Genomic DNA, 14184 nt, shown 5'->3' on the forward strand with positions numbered 1-14184 from the left:
ATGCAGGAAAACTGGAGCAGACAAGTCTGGGTGCAGAAAGCAATTAAGGGAACAGGTATCTAACCCTGCTGGGCTGAATGTGTGTCAGCAACAAGGAAAAGGCATTTAGTCTTTTCAGTAGGTCTGCATGAAATAGAGATGTTGACCACCAATAAACTCAGCCTGCTGGCAGTGGTGTTGGACATCCCCTCTCTGCCCACATGCAGACAGGAGACTGTACTCCTCTGTCTAATCCAGCCAGGGCTCAGGGTGGGTTTTGTCAGCCTCGAAGCTTAAGGACTTGAAACAAAAGCCAGCTGACAAAGTTTCTTTGCAACACCAATGTTTAGTTTCATGCCTATGTTCTTATCCTTCCTGCTATTATACAGTATTTTTCAATTTGTTGCACTGAGCAACTGTCATACAGCACTGAACTCATGTTTCCATGTCTTTAGCAGTGTTGCACTGAAAGGAAAATCCCAGTCTAACTGCTGCACAACTGCACAGAGTTTTTACAGACCCCAGCAGCGCCACAATTGCAACAGTATGGTGACTTTAGCAAGGCCTGCAGTCAGCTCTGAAGCCAGCTGTTGGGGAACCGGCAATACAACTCCTGGACTCAAAGTGCACGAGTCTCTGTGCATGAAAAGCTGCTCAGTCCCTAACACACTTATGCAGCACATCTAGATGCCTGGACTCAGCCAGCCAGCACTGCTGCTGAAACCCCCTAAATATATGGCTGCAGAGAAAGCTCCTAAACCAGCACTGCCCTCATGGAGGCCCCACTGCACAGCGTCTCTTTCCTCCCAGCAGAGCAGTGTGTGACTGCAGTGCTGGCCTCCACCACATCATTAGCCTTCAGGTTAACAATGCCCAGCCTCTCCTCTTTAAGGATGCTGACTCTAGAAGCACTCAAATATTTGACATTTAGACTGATGAGTCACACTCAGTTACTCAAGAATCGGTATTTTAATTTGTTCACCTTCCCAAGAACCACTTACATGTTGAGGAACAGAAAGTTTTACTCTGGGGGAGGAATTCTTCACTGTTTTCAAGAGGATTTGTACATTTCCAATAGGAGTTTCAATGTAAGGTCAAAATTGCACATGTGCAGAATTTTTTAAATGGTTAAAACTTTGTAGAAAGGTAACCAACTCACTTCATACTCCAGAGATTATGTGAGGAAAGCACTAAAGAGATTTCAGAAAACACCGGGACAGGCAAGCACTCAGCCCATCAGAACATGGTACCCTATTATGGTACTAAGAGAAAAAATGAAGTGTGCTCTGTGATGCTCATTGAGACTGCTGGCAAGTTTGTTTACTCAAATCCTAGTCTCTCTTCTCATTATCATGTTCAAACAGCTCACATACATAATGAGAACTTTTAGGTACAGCACAGGAAATTGTACATACCTCAAAATAAGATCTGACCACTTCAAATCAACATTCAAAAATGTGACACCCAAAACAAAAGTCACCAGGATGTAAGTCAACACAGACTCAGCTTCTACAACTTTGCTTCCCAGGAATAAAAACTTCCCACGGGGCCCACTTCCTTGATGCCCAAACTCCAGGAAATAGTTTTGACTCAAGAGACTCATCTGAAACTACAAGACTTCATCTCTCAGACCATTAATGCAGTTTTCAGTGAACTTCTATTCCTTCGGATGCAGCCAGGCTTTGCTGCTGACAGAAAAAGGAGCCTCAAAAGGAAAACCCACCCCAGACATGGGTTTATGACTACAGCAGCACTGGTGTACAGCACTACTCACAGTGTAACTCCATTGAAAGAAACAGCACACCCATGAGAACACAGACATTACAGCCTCGAGATTAAGATGAGCTCAAATGTGTATTTGACAAAAATACAGAAATATTCAGTGTCATAATAATACAGAAGTTACTTTGCTTTGGATAAAAGCAAGGTATTCAATAATTTAAGGTTAAAACAACTCTCCATATGCATTGGTACTTGGCCAAGTAAAAAAAATATCCAGTACCTTTACACTCAAGACAGGCAGAAAAGACAAACTAACATATTTGACTGCAACTTCAAGTAGAGGTGCCCCTACTACAATACTCCACCTACAAATCCTTTCTCTACCTATGCCGCCTTTTCTACTTTTTGAGCCTTCTGCCCAAGTTCAGACCAGGTGGCCAAGACCTCAGCCTCTGAAAGCTTCACATCGAGAATATGCAAAACATCATCCTCAGAATTAACCAGTCATACCAACAACCCTTAAAAAAAAAAAAAACCTTTACTGCTCCAATCATCTGAAGAACCCTTAAGGGTGCAGGTTAAAATGTCAGCTTCTTAGCAAGGCCTTTCATCCAGCCCTGAGGTAGCTTCTGTCCCAGGACATCAAGTGCTCAGTCTTGCAAAGGCCGCAGTTAAACAGACTGGGTTTATTAAAAAACTGCATTCTGCCACCCCACTCTTTGGGTTTTACTTTGTAGTCATTTTCATGTTAATAAATCAAAGCTATTTAATTTAAGGAAACCAACATGACAGCCATTAATGCAACCATGCCAGACAAGTAGACAAGTGCCATAGGAAAGGAGGGTAAGAGCTCTGTCTTTTCCTTCCTTCCTTTTCTGTTTCCATCTGTTCCCAAAGCCTTTCCTTGTCCATGCCAGGTTTTTTTGGCAAAATCAGCTAAACCACATTAACAGCCCAGGGAGGCAGGAGTTATTTAAGACACATAGAGCCTAAGGCCACATAGTAAGAAAGGTATGCCTCCTCCCTCCACAGCGGGAAGAGCTCTCCAGCTCTGGTGATGATGTGTGGGGGTTTAGTTTTTTTTTTAAGATTCTGGAATCAATTGGCATAGCCTCCCCACAGAAGTGTCCTGTGGTCTGGGGAAGTTGGCTTCACTCTGAGACTGCAGGTGAAACTAAGGTTTTCTGGCAGCAAAGACAACCCTGCCACCCCCTGTCCACCCCCCTTAGTGCACTTTGTGTCATTCCCTAGTCTATTAAGAAAGCTCTCGCAGAGACCATTTTCCTAATCCTATTCTAAATACAGGTTTGGATAATATGTTCTTGATACCATATGGAAGTAGGGTCAAGTTTCAATACTGCTGTAAAATCAAAGGTAAAGTTGCCCTCTAACCCAATCTTACTATCAGCCTTTTCTGTTGCCTGTTCATAGCCAGCAATTTTGAATTCATTCTTCTACGGAAGCCACACAGCACAGTAGTGTAACAGGCCAAACATGACACCTGCAGAAAATGCAGCATAATCAGAGATTAAGCTGCATTTTGAGACCATGATTTCTTCCCTGCCGCTGCCTTTTACATGGAAATCTACCCAGCTTTGTGACTTTAGAACCTCTCCAAGATTTTAAGATCTACCTTTCGATATACACGTATTTGAAAATAATTTAATACCCATTTCCCAATGAAGTACATTCTGTGCGTCATTTTAGTTTCATACTCAGTGAGAGGGGTACACACACTTTACAGGACCAAAAATTTAAACCATGACTATTTAGTAAATTATGCATTGTAGTGATTGAAGGACAACAAGCACCAGAGAAAATACACATGCTGAAGCCTAATGTATATACTACATTGGGAAGTCTTCAGTGACACGACAAAGGATTTGTGGGGGTTTTTTCCCCCAATTACAAGTGAGTAGAGGATTTGTCAGACATTCATTTTGTAGCTTCTACTGTCCACTCTACGCCTCCTTCCTCTTGATGATCAGAGGCCCAACGTTGTCGCCAGTTTCCTCGTTGTGCTTTGTGTGAGAGCCATCACAAAGTGGGAACTGAAAAAAGAAAATATAAACACATCTAAAGTACATCCAAAGACAGAATTAAGAACCTAGACTGAAAGTTTGTTAGACATTTTCTCATTAAATCCACTGTGACCACAGACTACAACTTTTGTGCTGGCAATTCAGGTGTCCCAGAGTTTTGGCTGAATGCTAGTTTTACCCTTGTTACTATAGAGTGGACAAGAGGCTCATTCTAGAAAAGCAGCCACTAACCTGCACTCTCTTTGGTGTTCCTGCCTCAGGCCAGCATAAGGAAAGTGCAGCCTGAGCAGACCTTCAACTATAACCTACCTGGAGCACCTTGCTCTCAACCTTGCCCCACACTCCATTTTCCCAGGTGACAGCCAGAGTTGAGTGCAGTACCAGATGGTGAGTGGGGTGAGAAAGAGAGACACAAAGAGATCCTTAGCTCCATTGTTTCTCTGGTTTTCCATAGCATATGATAGGAAAAAGGACAGTTTCCATAGCTCACCTCTTAAATGAGAGACACATGTACATACTAATCCTGACTCCAGACAGCTGGAGTGGTGAGCCAGCTTTGCTCCATCCCGACACAGTTTATCTCATCCACGCAACCGTCCCTTTGCACAAGCTGGCTTCCACATTAGTACTCTGACTGGCTAATGGAAATATGCTGCACTTCCTCAGTGCCGCCCTTAACAGCCATGTCAGTTGGAAGTAATTTCAAGAAATGTTTGTTCCTTTAAAAAAAAAAAAAAAAAAGCCAAACCCCACCCTAGAACAGGCTGGTCAGAGCAAGAATTACAGGGACAACTCTAGCCAGCTGTAACTGCCCAAGTCCCAGACTGGTGACAACCACTCTGTTTCTGGGCAGCCCTTTTCACATACAAGAGCCAAAAGATATTCTGTGAGGTAGCAAGAATGAGGTTAGATCCCATCACTTCTCAAGGATGTATTTCAGGGCTATGCCTCCTCTTATAGGAAACTCTGGAGACAATCACAGAAATCACACACTGGTATTTTGCATTCAGTTACTATTTTGTTTGCTTAGAAGTAATGGGAATCGAAGTTGGGCATTACTTCATTTTTGCCTCTGCAACAGCAGTATTCCCTTGCAGTACCATCACAGTTGGTCTTCAATGCTCCACCAATCCCAATGTTCATGCCTGAGTCACAGCCTTTTAAAACATTAATACCCTATCACACATGCTTAGAATAAAAAATTTCAAAGTACTGCACAAAACCAATATAATGAAACAATATACAGAGCTTTAAAAATAACCTCACCTGCTCTGTAGGGTAGTGTTGGAAGGGAAGGAAAGGTCAGGTGGGGTTTTTTGGTTTTTTTCAGTTACAAAATGTTAAAACCTACACTAAAAGTCTCAGGTGATATTTATGAATAAAGAAACCTTGAATTCAGAGAATGCTCATGTAAGCTGATCCATGCAGAAACTTTATCATCCCATCAGTCATTTGTGACTCAATGAGTAAATAGTGACAGATACTTGGACAAAATCTGAGCAAACAGGAATTTATGTTCATGAGACACTGACCAGCTTCCAACCCAGAAGTTCCTGGGCCAGTTGTTTTTCCATGCAACACTGCAGTACGCTGGTCTTCACAGAAGCATCAACACAGCTCCCATCAGACATTAACATTTGCAAGCTCCAAGGAGGCAAGCCCAAGGTCCAGCTACAGCAACATCATCACTTCAACTGTGCAAGTGACAAAAATAGCAGGATTCACAGGCTTCAGATAGGATCCAGACATCTTTAACAGCTACCAATGCTGACTGCTCTGAATTCATCCTGCTGGTCAGCTGGGCCCAGAAACACTGGCTCCCAGGGGCTGGTACACCAGGTTTCAGTTTCTCAGGAAAAAGACCAAACCAAACACCCTTTTCCAGAGCACCCGCTTGGTGGTCACCTTGAAGCCCAGGTACTGAATACATGAATCCCTGGCCTGACACAACGTGTTCATCCCTGATTAACATAAAGCAGGCAAGCAATAGTGGCCAAAGCTCAAACCCTGAGGAAATTGTGCACTGATCTGGACAGCTCAGCTGATTTCCCTTGACACCAAACAGGCTTGGATTCTCTACCTCTATTTCTGCTGATAGTCTGCAGCAATATTCCTCAACCCACAGACTGGGGACTAATACTTCTCTGGAAGACACAGAGGCTGCAGGTCATTGTAAAAGAAAGGAAATTAAGTCTCCCCTCCCCTAACTCACACAGTTAAAAATGAAGACAAGGAAGAAAACAAGTGTTCTAACTTTAATTACAGTTTAGTTTCAAGACAAAACTACTGCCTCTACACTGATAAGTTTGAACACTGGGTTTCTTCACAAAACTTGACAACTCTGCTGAACAGAAAAGGGTCATTTATTAACCTATTATTAACAGATAATTACACCCCAAGGCAGATTTATTTGACGATACCATATGTGGGGGTTTTTTAAACACATACACTCCACAAAGACACTGGCCAGCACAAAAGCCTCTGAAGTACACTATTTTGGAAAAAAAACCCCAAAAAACCAAAAAAAACCAACTGCAAATAATCCTGCTCTTTTTCAAGAGTTACTCCAAAACACCCTGGTATAGTCCAACTGTTTTGTTATTCCCTGTAGAGGAGGAACACCCTGAGGGGTAAGTGCATGCCTGCCATCAGGGCAACAGAGTAGCCTATGGTTCCTAAGACTAGTGGCTCTATTAACAGCTTCATGCCTCAGGTGAGGCGAAATCTGATGAGAAGTACACACGTTGATACAAAAGGACATCTCTTCTAAATTTTACATGCCACTTATATAACAAAAACACAGCAGGTACTTCATGCATTTGAAGTAATTTTGATTTCCCACACTGGAAGCACACACATTCTGCATTTTGACACCATATTATTACAAATTTTAACAGTTTGAGAACTGTAAGAACCAGACAATGCTATCTGACAATTTCCAAAGATGACAAGCATGTGAGAATGATGTATTTGATTACTGCTTGGCAATAACGGAACATGAGAAGAAGCACATACACCATCTTAAAGATTATGCTACCCATCCTTCGAGGTCAGGCCATCAGGGCAAGAGGAAGGCAGCAAAACTGTAAACTGCTCTCTTTGGAACAGAACATTCTGACTCAAATACTCATCATTAAACACCAGTAAAAGAAAACAAATGCTTCCCAAAATTTCCACTGACTTCTTTAATGCCTTTACAAGACTTTTCAGATCAGAGTTCTAAGAACGCATACATTATAGCCCCATCTACTTCCTTTTGTGTGATTAGAGCCCTAATTCAGTAGGACAGTATGTTCCTGAACTGCGCAAAAATGTACTTCTTAAGGGTTTTATTTCACACAAAAAAAGATAATATCAAACAATGGCAAATAACTGGCAGGAGCTGCAATGCAACCGCTATAACCAGACACTATCTTCTATTTCTGTTTAGAAAATCGAGTAGGAAGCAGAAAGCACAAATGCCAAGGTTCAAGTTAGTTTTGGATGTTTTTCAGTTCAGACCCTAGACAGAACAGAGAAGACAAGACCATCTCCACAGGATTATTTCAGAATCAAGTCATGATGCTGCTTAATTCTTAGCAGTATTTTACTGTTAAACCAAATTCTGCTGCAAATGTGCAAGCTCCTGAGTTACCCACAAGGTAATGAAGTCAGATCTGACAACAGCAAGAACCAGAAGTTATAGCACCTGGAAAACAGCCGAATATGGCCTGATTAGACCAGTGTCTAAGACTTGACAAGTCTATTACTCCGTTCACTGATGTACAGAGAGCTAAATTTCAAGGCAGTTATCTGGCTTCGAAGGCCTGTATTATTTCAGTCTCCACACATCAGCACATTCTAAGAAACCTTTCAAACATGCACTAGAGATAAACAGACAGGACTAATCGTGCAATTGGCTTTCTCTCACTGCACGTCCCAGAACTCCCACTACAGATAAACTGTGCACATCTCAGCTACATCAAGAGTCACGGATCTCTAAGGTCAGATTTAAATCTGAGGTAGTGTTATTGAAAGGCTAGGTTACCACTAATTTTAGGCAACTGAGGCAATTCAACTTCAAATGCAAGTAAGCTGGACCAGTGTCTAGGTCAGAGTTTTAATTGCTTAAAAACAGAAGTTTAAACTATGCTATTGTGATTGCACTGCCATGCACTATGTACTAGTAGCAAGGTACCTTATGACTGAGTAAGCTTCCAACTTTCTCCAAAAAAAAGGTATTTAAGGTCCTCTCAGACTGTGGTTCCTGAGCTCCTACTGCCAACAGGCCAATAGTTTTGGATAAGCCACAGTATTAGCACAGGTAGCACACAAAATGTCACGTGAAATGTTATCTGTCATTCATGATCGTGCTCGAGACAGTGGCTCTCCTTTCAAGAGATCTTCTTCTTCAGAGCTACAGAAACATTCTTCCACTATTAGCACTGATCTGCAGCCTTTACTCTGAGCGCCAGCATAAATCTGCATAGTTTTATGGATTAAAATGCTGCTACATCTCACTGCAGAATAGTTTAGGTGAAAAGAAGTTAGTTTCCTCTAAATAAAGCAGTTTAAAAACAGTTTTGCTGAAAGATGCATGCACATGAACTACATTGGACCATTCAGTCGTCTCTTACCTTCTTAGACCTCCAACAACGACAGTACACAGCCTTGTCTCCCAGATCTTCCATGTCAAACGCATGGACTACCTTGGGGTTATCCTTCTGGATATGGGGATTCACCATTGCTTTGCAGCATTTGTCTTTAGAGAGAAATTTTTTGTAAGCTAGATACCCAACAGCAGCTGCTCCAGCAGCTAAGGAGACTGCAGCAATCCATTCAACTAGAATAAAAGAAAAAAATGAGAGACTGTCAATTTTTTTACCCCAATGTTCTATTAAAACTACTCAGTAGTAAAAGTCTTCATGCTTGCAGCAACATCTTTACTTTCCAATAAATGTTTTTGTTCTGTAGTAGTAACTCCATACTTCAGAAGAATATTTTCCTTTGACAATCACCTAGTTAATCTACTCCTTTCTACCAATTACCCAATCTACCTTTCACCCAAGTCCCTTCTACACAAGGGTGAGGGTTAGCTTGGCAGGGTTTGGGGGTTTTTTTGGGTTGGTTGTTTTTTGGTTTTTTTTTTTAACCTTTTATTTGGGAAACTGATATCAACATGGGTAATTGTATTGTTTCAAAGTTCAGCATATTAAACCAGCTGTAAGTACACCCTGTAGCAGGAAAAAACTTGTATTGTCTGTTTGAGTTGCAGGAAAGTCACTAAAGAACAACAGCCAGCACCAACAACTCAAGCAGGATGCCCCCAAGGCAGAGGCAATGAGTAGCTTTTAATATAATGCATCTTGTAACTAAAAAAAACTAAAACCAGCTGTTTGGCAATGGAAAAATTATTAAATATATCGCTTCCAGTAATAAAAGCCATCTTAGATTAAATCCTGGAGAGGAAAGAACAAAGGTCCAAAAAGATTATATTTAAGAATCATAGCACACGTTTATTTTTTAGAGACAAGAACCCTTTGTTAGTTCTTGCTGCTTTCCATGAGCAACTGACTTGCTGTATTGCCACGTGAGATTGGTCTAAAAGGATCAAGGTTTTCTGCCCCCGCCCACAGACTTTTCTAGAAGCCATGCCAAGCCCCTTCCTCAGCTAAAACACTGTGTTAGCTCATAGGCACCATGCTGATCCACAAGGGCCTGGAGGTAGCAACATGTGGAATCAGACAAATATCTGTACAGTGTCTGCAGCCATTTAAGATCAGGGAAGGCAGGCATTCCTTTAGGGTCTTACTAAAGGGTAAAAGATGCAAAAATTCTTCAGAGTTCCTTTCTTTAGTAAATGATGCAGAAGAGACCAACATACACTGAGATTTCCCCCGCAAATGAGAGACAAACCCTCCCTGTAACAAGGTGATATTAAGATACAGAAAACCATCATTAACATGGAAGAATTTTGTGCATATTTCCCTGCTTCCAAAGTCCCTAAAACAATAAAAGCCCCAGAGATCATGTGGTGAATTCTGTGTTTTATACCCACCCAGTGAGTCCTCACCCTTTATCTCCCCCCTTACAAACTAGCCAGAGTAATGCAGATTTTTAATAAGGTAAAGAAGTGAGGAGGTGAAATTAAAGAAGGGGTTCTATGAAAATCCGCTCTAATTTAGCACAACAGCCCAAACTAATAAAAAAACCAGCCAAAGTTTAAATTCAAGGCAGCAGGTTCTCCCAAGGAAAGCCACTGCAGCACCCTTTGCCTGTCTCACTTGAGCAGGGCTGTGGCAGGGAGGAGGTACTCAGCAAGCTCAGGGACAAGCTGCACCTGACAAGTTTAAAGTGATCCCTGATGAAATGTCACATGCAGCTACAACAGCAGCAGGCAAAACCAAGGGACTGCCCATTCTGGAGCTTTCAGGAAAGCAGCAATTACAAGGACTGCCCACGCTGCTAGCCAATGCACTGCCGAGGGAAAAAATCTTAACCTGCAATTTTAAATAAGTGAGGAAGGGACGGTGGTAGACTGGATCCATTTCCCTATGGAATCTCAGGGGAGGGAGTGACTTTAATGAAGACCAAGGATGACTCCTGAAACTGAAGCACCCTTTTAAGGTGCTGCCCCTTAAGGAAGGTGATCTTTTCTTGCACCCCTCCAAAAGTCCGGGTCAACTTAGCAAACCAGAAGAGAAAAAAAAAAATATTTGATGATATTTCTGTGACTCACACAGCAAGCAGGAAAAGTCTGTACTAAAATCCAGCAGCACAGTCAGAAGAGCTGTTCTGCACATCTGCAGCTAACCCAGATCCTTCTGACCATCCCTTGGGCCAGCCCTCACATAGCCACGCACAACAAGCAGAGATGATTTATTTGTTATCTTGTATTGCTGTGATCCTCTACCTCTTCTCCCAAGGGCCAGACTCATCTGTTACACACTCGGGCAACTTGTATACATACAAACAGCTTCAGATATTTTTTCTCATAACAGAGCAATGTCTCCTCTACTGTATTAGCTTTTTTTCACTGCTTCTCTGGAGCTGTGTCAGGGCAGAAAATTATATCAACTGATAATACATTTAAAGCAGTCTATTTTTTAAATTCTAGCACTGCCTTAATAAACATAATGAAATTTTAGAAGAAGTTTTTTAACTTAATCAAAAGACTCTCTCTTAAATCATCTGCAGGGTTTCAGAGGCAGTAAGTTTTGTCCTCAACTGTTGTCTTGTTTCACAAACAGATCTGGAAAAGCTGAATGCTCATTTCATCTTTCTAAGTCAACCATAAAACGCACCTGGAAGGAAAACACTTTTCAGATGATTTTAAATTCTGTTTCAAGAGACCTCTGGTGCCAATTCAACAGTTTGCTGCCAAACTCACAAGGTCAAGCACAAGGTATCTGTTAGCAGAGTGAAACTGATGTGGAATGTCAAGGGTTTTTTATTTCTTTATAAAATAAAAAGCGGTAGGAGCAACTTTTGAGTCACTATTAAAGAATTCCCAATTCTAGTATAATACAAAAACACAGTGATACAAGTGACTACAAAACAAGACACTACAGGCTTGTGTAACATGACAGAAAAATTGTTTCCATGTCATAATCACTAAACAATGGAAAACAGTTCAGCTAAAACTCCAGGAAAATTAACACGCAAAGAGAAGAGAAGGGAAGTCCCAGGAGGCAGCACACACAAGTAAACAAAAAATCAGAAGATGAGAACAGCAACAAGCCAATGATAGAAATTTTTTCTCTTCTGTATTCTTTGGATATATCCTAATGGAAAAGAGATTTATTTAGATCAGTTTCTCCCCTCTTCTCTAAACATCTAGAACACTGCTCTGGGTGTTTCCAGATCCAGGCTACAGAGGTAGTTTTTGGATCTGCCAGAGAGCTCAGACAGATTTTATCTGCAGGAAGAACAGGCATTTGCCATCTGCACTGAGAAGCACAAGAAGAAACTGAGGTGGTCTTACGTCCACCTGGAGTACAAGATCCTTGTTAGGATACAGATCAATTTACATTCCAGGAACTGGCAATATGAGAGAGAGCTTCATCCCAAAAAGTTAGTCCAAGACAGTCTTAAGAAGCAATTTTCTAGTTACTTCTGCTGCTTAGAAAATGTTTATATTATTCAAAAGTGACAGAGTAATAACTCCAAACATGAAAACCCATACTTTATGTCTCCAAAAGTGCTTGTAACTTTCAAGCATTTTTCTTCTCATTTTGCTGCCAATTAAGAGAATACTATTGCAGAAGAGTTGTTTATGATAGTCCAGTAGTGTCACTGTCCACAACAAAAAGCCATGCTGAAGAGTCATCCAGGACAACTGGCTGTGCAAAAAGCCTAACAGGAAAAGCCAAGCAGTCAAGCTGACAAAATCACTTCTACCACTCCACAGCATCCACAAAACATGGGATTATGACTGGCAAGTTTAACTTAACTGAAGCCATAAAGAGGGCACCTGAGGGAGAAAGAATGTCGGATTTTGCCAGTTAGCAGCACAAGACAAGACACTGTGATCAGGTCTATAGTCGATGTGGGGTCACACCTACAACCACCCACACCTCTCACAACAAAAAGCATTAGCTGCGCTACTCACTGCCTTCCAAGGGGCACAAATGCACAGAAGTAATTAACTCAAAAGTTACTACCAGGAATTAAACCTCACAAAAATAGAGTAAAGTTCTGGCGTCTAGTTTTTAGTAGTGGAATAAACGATTTCAAAATTTCATCAGCCTGAGACACACGCAAATTGGAGAAAGAACTGTGACCGGCCAGTCACCAGGCACTTTTCAAGTTTAATCTTGTCAGAAATCACAATAACCTAACCTTGTCTCCTCCTAAACACAGAAGCTTCTAGGACTGCTCCCATCAGTTGTTCCCCCTGCTTCCCTGAGACAAGAAGGATATTTGCAGTTTAATTAGGAGCATGCTCTTCTCCCATCCTCACAAAGTTTTTCTTCTCAATTCCTAATGTATAGGAACTGTTCTAATTCTTGCAAGCTTATAAATGACAGCAAGCTGCCCTTAGGAACACAACCTGGATGCAAACTATTACCAAGTCATCCTCAATGCTTTCATTGTTTCAATAAGCACGGCCTTCCATCGTTACAACCCATTTTTGATTAATGCCTTTGCCAACATCCTCTGTACCAGAAGTGTACACCCTCCACCCCAAAAGAAAAACAAGCCAAAACTATCGGCCCACTGAATGAAGCACATAAACCATGAGCAGCTTTTCAAGCAGAAACCACAGTCAAGCAGGTGAAGCTCACTTTTTAGAAAACATTAGGTAATTGGGACTCTATTCTGTCCTCCAACCACCCCAACTCTTTCATCCCATTCGGTTGTGCAACAGCATTTAAAACAAGTAGGGCTATCTCGGGCACGGTTCAGGTCAATAATTACGCAGCGCAAATGCCACCGCTACCTCTGTTGTACAGTATCGGCCTTTGAGAGCCAGGCAAACCTCCTGAAATGTACAGGTTTTCATGACATTTACACGCAAACGCGTGGAAAGGCATTAATAAAACAAAGGTGCCTGAAACGGGCTGTCTCTAGCACAGATAAAACCTGGCGAGCAGCCGGGCCCGCTCCGAGGGCTAAAGTGCCCGCAAGGGCCCGGCGAGCAGCTCGGCGGGTCCGGGCTCTCACAAGGGGCCAGGGAGGTTACTCAAGGCCCGCGGGCCGGGCCCCGCAGAGGGCATTTTATGGCTGCGCGGATGGCCCCGGCCGCTCCCAGCCCTGCCGGGGCGCAGCGCGTCCCGCGGGGGGGGCAGGGGAGGGATAAAAGGGGTGCCGCCATTTTGTCCCAGGGGTCCGGCGGGGCGCGAGACGCGGGGCGGAGCCGCCCCCCACCACCCCCGCGGGGTGGCCCCGTCCTGCCCTCCTTCAATCCCGCACCCCCGACCGGCCCGTACCCCGCACCGCCGGCCGACCCCATCCCGCACGCCCAGCCCAGCCCAGCCCAGCCGTGCCGCGCCGTGCCGTGCCGTGCCGTGCCCCGCACCCCCGGCCGGCCGTACCCCGCACAATGCTGTTCTGCCCCGGCCCCATCGCTCCTGCTCCCACGCTACACCGCGCACGCGCCGCGCACGCGCAGCTCCCCTCAAGATGGCGGCGGGGCCGCCCCCTAAAGACGAGGAGGTCGGGGAGGGTCGGTGGGGGCGGCTACGAGTGGTGCGGGACGGCGCCGCGGACAGAGGGAGGAGCGAACGAGAGCTATCGCTGGCCTGATGCTCAGAACAGCGCCCCCGGTGAGGCCTCGGCAGCTGTGAAATATGTGTTGGGCACCACTGCGCGTTCTGAGCAGACACAGGCTCACCGCAGCCTCGCATTCCCTCTGCTACTGATGCTGTGAGTGCCCAGCAGCTCTGCGAACCGCTTAAGACAGATCGCTCTGTGAGCCCTCTCCGGTGTAGTTGTGGAGAGATGACCTAAAGAGTGATCT

General features: G+C 43.5%; 1 protein-coding gene across 2 annotated transcripts; it reads right to left on the reverse strand.

The window, feature by feature from the left end:
- Positions 1 to 929: 929 nt before the first annotated feature.
- Positions 930 to 13904, reverse strand: CISD1 (CDGSH iron sulfur domain 1). Of its 2 annotated transcripts, none has more exons than XM_064662198.1 (3): positions 13760 to 13904; positions 8360 to 8565; positions 930 to 3752 (listed from the first exon to the last, which is right to left on the reverse strand). In XM_064662198.1, exons 1-3 carry the CDS (start codon positions 13788 to 13790, stop codon positions 3663 to 3665), a joined length of 327 nt encoding a protein of 108 aa, XP_064518268.1. In that variant the 5' UTR covers positions 13791 to 13904; the 3' UTR covers positions 930 to 3662. The 2 variants fall into 2 exon arrangements, with proteins under 2 accessions (XP_064518268.1, XP_064518267.1); XM_064662197.1 differs by lacking the exon at positions 13760 to 13904 and adding an exon at positions 13165 to 13300.
- Between the last annotated feature and the right edge of the window lie 280 nt (positions 13905 to 14184).

This window comes from Pseudopipra pipra, chromosome 8, assembly GCF_036250125.1.
Source record: "Pseudopipra pipra isolate bDixPip1 chromosome 8, bDixPip1.hap1, whole genome shotgun sequence".
NCBI lineage: Eukaryota > Metazoa > Chordata > Aves > Passeriformes > Pipridae > Pseudopipra > Pseudopipra pipra.